This window comes from Nestor notabilis, unplaced genomic scaffold, assembly GCF_000696875.1.
Source record: "Nestor notabilis isolate BGI_N333 unplaced genomic scaffold, ASM69687v1 scaffold35669, whole genome shotgun sequence".
Lineage (NCBI taxonomy): Eukaryota > Metazoa > Chordata > Aves > Psittaciformes > Psittacidae > Nestor > Nestor notabilis.
Window position 1 is genome coordinate 3,602 of NW_009943870.1, and position 5,231 is coordinate 8,832.

The 5,231-nt window shown below is 36.7% G+C and overlaps 1 protein-coding gene across 1 annotated transcript; it reads right to left on the bottom strand.

Moving 5' to 3' along the window:
- Positions 1 to 1,097: 1,097 nt before the first annotated feature.
- Positions 1,098 to 4,696, bottom strand: LOC104411656 (golgin subfamily A member 3-like; the record flags this gene model as incomplete). Its single annotated transcript, XM_010022134.1, has 5 exons — positions 1,098 to 1,385; positions 2,363 to 2,523; positions 3,528 to 3,692; positions 4,209 to 4,331; positions 4,564 to 4,696. Coding segments are annotated over 5 exons (790 nt in total), but the record flags the coding sequence as incomplete, so codon positions are not given.
- Positions 4,697 to 5,231: the final 535 nt, after the last annotated feature.

Sequence of the window (5,231 nt, forward strand, 5' to 3'; positions counted from 1 at the left end):
CACAGTACCAACATTTCCATTCATGATGGTCACCTTGTAATAGAGGGTGCAAAAAGTAGGGGAAATGTGTGGGAGAAGATAAAGCTAATAAAAATAATAGTTTTATAGGCATTATAATTTTCTCTTTTAAAGTAAAAATAATTACATTTCTAAAAGCTCTGGCTTTAGGGGCTAATTTCCCTAAGCCACTTGTACAGTATGTCAAAAACCAGCGAACTTAAATGTAATATTAAATCAACAACAGTAACAAAACCCCCTCATGTCAGCCTTATCTTACAGTATATAAGCATATTAGAACAGATATTCAGAGTCAAAAAATTATGATTTCTTATATATATATATTACACACATACCTTTTTTCAAGGGTGCCTACTTCAAAAGTCAAACTAAAAAGGTGCAAGAAGTGTTTGTGCAGTGAAGCAAAGCTCCCTACTGGCCTGCAACTGTAGGAGAAAAACTGATACTTCAGAAAACATCCCAGGCAGATCTGCCAAAAGTACATACTGCTCTGCATTGCTTGTCTTTACAGTCTTCTTTTGCTGTAGGTCAGAGGTCATCTTTGTAACTAGAAATGGCTTCAAATGAATTTTTTCCTTTAAATAAAAGTATCTGTAATCTAAGCTTCAAGAATAGGAGATTATAGGAGGGAGGAGAGAGGATGTTCAGAATACCAAATTCTCAACCACTACTAATGGCTGAACACAAGCAGAACTTATTTTTCCCCGTGATGTGGATACAACCCAAGATGGGGGGAAAAAACAAACCCACACCCCACATTTAAACAAAACAAACAACAAACCCCAGATGTCACATAAATTAACAGTCATTCCTTAACAAACTCACCCAGATTGAACAAATACACAGTTGGAACCAGATGCTCCTCTTGACCTCATTTTAAACCTTCATCTGAATCTCTTAACACCAAAATGAGCTAAAGATTTACCACTTGGTAGCCCCCAACATACCAGGATTACTATGGTAAGGTTTGAAATAAACCCTTGGAATAGCATGTTCTGCATTTAATATTACACCAGTTTCTCAAAACCATGTCCTTTGCTTCCACAGGCAAAAGCACAACTTTGAAACACCGTTCTTAAAAATGAAATAAATAAATAATTTTGGTAAAGATTTGTTTACATACTTAAAGCAATAGGAAGAAAGACAACTGATAAAGGGGTTATAGCGTCAAAGCTTCCTGGTTACTAACGCTACAGTTCCGTTTCTTTTCTTCTACAATAGGAATCTCCTGCTGATCTGATGCAGTTGCAGGACTGGTAGATGTAAAGTCCATTAGTTGCCCCTCAATCTGAGTCCACGAAGACATTGATTCATGTACTGTAATGGTGTGTTCCTCCATCTGACGCTGAAGGCTGTCCATTTCTTGCCTTTTGAAAGTGTTGAGAACAAAAAAGCAAAAATTAACAAGCAGAAGGCTAACCGCTAAATGCAAGATCACAAAACTGCTCTTCTGATTCTCGATATCTACTCCAAGACTATCTAAGCTACAGCTGTATACAAGAGAAAGAAGTCTACAGGAAGCTTAGAAATTGTCTGTCTTCAGTTTAAGAGCAAAACAATTACAATAAACTTAATTCAGAATTAAGGGCCAACAACACAGCAGCTCCTTTGCTGCACATACCCATTGGCCAGGGATGATACAGCACTGTTACCTCAGTAAAGGTACGTAGTGACTGCAACCTGATGAACATGGTACTTTTGCAGGTATAAAAGACAACATGGGAGGTAGAGGTGAGGAAAGCAGCACTGAAAAATAACTACGTAAACACATTATGACTTTAGTCAGACACCAACTTAGCAGAGCAACTAGTGTAGTAGTAGAGGATCACAGAACATTATCACAGGCTAACTCCCCTCAAACATCAACTAAGGTGATAACAGCAGCTCAGGTCTAATAGCCTAAACTCCCCATCTTCCCAAAGTTGTAGCTTGCCTGCTCAGAATCTTCTAAGGGAAGATCTGAAAACATATTTTTCGCAGAGTGAACTTCCTCTGTAGAGATTTCTTATTAACACATTCCCTGTCTGCTATCATGAGCAGCCTTTCTGATGCTATGAAGAAACACCATCTTCACCACCAGCAAGAACTAGAAATAGCTGTTTCCAGTTTGTTCTACTGTGTATAATTTAGGATGGACATTTTGTCTAGCTTGTTGTAAAGAGTTTCTTCTCTGTTTCATTACTATATAAGCAAGCACTTAGAGCAACAGAACATTCTACTGTCCTAAATATAGTCCCAGTAAGAGGAAAAGAATTCAAAATTCTTTTTTCTCTTTAGGCTGGCAGCTGGTTTCTTGGAAACATTTTTAAGATTATTTAATATGGTTGAAAATAACAGGTCATACTTTAATTGCCGCAGACAGCTGTTCAGATTTTTTAAAGGCTCCTTGCTCACAGCTGTTGATGGTTTCAACAGTTCTTCCAGCAAGGCAGCAGGCACAGGACAATCAGGAATCTTGACTGGAGTCACAGGATTTGAAGAGTTATTCTCTCCTTTCAGTTCCTTCTTCTGGTTAAAGGAAAGAAAAAAAAAAAAAAAAAAAAAAAAAAAGAGCCCAAAATACAAATAAGTTATTTCATCAGTGTAATTTTTACCACATAAAGAGTCTCACACCACACTAATGGTACATAGCTGTATTATAAAGCAGAAATCAGAAGCACATTCATGTTAAGGCTCATGGGTCACAAGCAAAAGCTCCTAACCTGATGTCATCTTCTAGTCATGCTCGTAAGTAAACAAACAGCACCTAAAAGGACCTACTCAAGAGCTCACTCTACTAGAGAGATAAGACAGGAAGAATTTAAAGCTAATGACTTGGATCTTGGCAACTATTTTAATAACATTCTGTGAGTATAGTCAAGAGAATTCAGGAAAAAAAGAAAAAAATCAGTTAAGTACAATCAAATGAATCTTTGTGGAAATTCTGGACCTGCAGGATGAGGTATCAGGACCAATGTCTAAAAGAATGGAGACTTCTACAAAATTCTGTCACCAAGAGAATTCCTTCAGGGAAGGAAAGAGCAAGGGAGGTACTATTACTGCATTTTCTGCGTACTAGTGGCAAATCAGAAAACTCAAACCACTAATAGTTACCTTCTAAAATTATGGAAGGATGAAAAACTAGACTGTGTGGAGAGGATAAGCACATAAACATTAGGTAGGTTTTAACTATAAAAAGGTACTAGCTCCATATTTGCCCATGAGTCATTATTTAAGTGCTAACTTCTTTTCTTTATAAGTCAAAATGTAAATATAAAATACTACACTAAACACAAAGATTTCTGAAGTAAAAGGTGGGAAGTCAAGACCAGTACATTTACTTTTGCCTACAAGTCTTCATGTATTTATGATTTAGGTATCAGAACATCGGTAAGTCTGTATCCCAGGCAGGCATTTCAGTTCAGAGTTTTCACCAGGCTTCCTGCAGCAGAGTGTTTTCTGGTACTTAAATCTAAGAGCATTAGCAGAGTATTGTCCAGCACCCTACAACACGTATTCTTCCTAAATACCTTCTTCATCTTGCCATGCTTCAAGTCCAACTTCAGTTGCTGGTTCTGCTGCAGCAGGGACTTCATGCTGTTCTTCAGTTCAGTCACTTTAGCCTGCAGCATAAACTTATCCTTCCGAGTCACTGACAGGTCTTCCCTCACCATTTCCAGCTCAGTCCTGATATTCTAAATGGTAAAAGAAGAGAATCAACGTAATACAGGGAAATGGTGTAAAAATTCCAGTCAACTAATGTTTTCATATTTTTTTTCAGTATCCAGAGGAAACTAGAAAGAGGAACAACATGTAACACTGCTATTTGAAACCAATTTGCCCTGGCAGAAAACCAAAAGATAGATTAAGAAAAAAAAAAAAAAAAAAAAAAAGGGGAAAAAATAGGAAGGTAGTTCACCAGACTGGAAAGACGGAGAAAAGGACATTTGCCTATTTTAATAGCATAAGGTCAAGGAAAGAACCACATAGAATCAACTAGGTTGGAAAAGACCTTTAAGATCATCAAGTCCAACCAGAAGGTAACAGCACAAAGTAAAACTGAGAAAAGACTGCAAAACATATAGTGATTAAATTTTTATGAATAAAAATTTATCAAGTAAAGTATCAGCATAGAATGCTTTTAAAAAATAAAAATATTATTATCCCCCTACAGCAATACCAGTTAAGCATCAAATCTCCACCAAGATTACCTGCAAGACAACTTGTATCCCTTCTAACTCTTTGTGACTGCGCTGTTCACTCATATCCAACTGCTGCTTAAGTGTTTCAATTTCTCTTTCTTTTTGTTCTACTTCCCACTTGAGATCTTCCACCTACCGGGGAGTGGGGGAGGAAAGAGGAAAAAACAAAACAAACCAGCATCTTTAGAATTATGTGTAGGGGCAGTCAACCACAAAATCTGAAATACATTATTATGTATCATAAACCCTGACAGGTTCTAAGAAAACCTAGCAAAACTTCATAAAAATATGCTGAGTTAAAGACAAATGAAGTCATACAACACGTCGTAAAGAAAGATAAGCACAGTAAATATGCAGGTTTTACCTCTTGGCTTACTACAGGCTGTTCACAAAGTTTGTCATCCAGCTTTTTCTGCAGAAGTTGGAGCTGAGACCTGGCTTCTGCCAGCTCTTCCTGAAACTGTGATACCTCCTGGGAATGTTTTTCATCCTCTACCCTGCACAGTAGGATTAACAGACGCAGCCATTATTCAATCCATCCTTTAATAAAACATGTAGTTCACTGGCTTAACTATGTAACCATAAGTGACATGACAGTGCATAGAAGCTGGTTAGTTATAGCTTTGAATGAAGGCTTTGCCAACACATTCACAGTAAGAGTTATATTACAAAAAGATCTTACATGAGACAGATGCATGAATATATTGTTAAATATTGGGGGGGGGAAATAAAAAATCCTTGAGCTCTGGTAATAGTCCAATTACAAACAATAGATATATAGTAACCATAAAAAAATCTGACTGCAATTTTGCTTTTGTTTTAGGAGGAACAGGTTTAACCTTATATCCATTCTTACATAGGTTTGATAATTTCTTATAATTTAAGAAACTATCTTCTATACAAGAAACCAAATTGAATTTGAATATATTGTGGAATATATTCTACAATCAAATTCATTGTCTGTGTAGTCTCTCAGGGATGTGAAAGAGAGGAATAATAGTGTGTGTGTATGTATATGTGTGTGTATATATA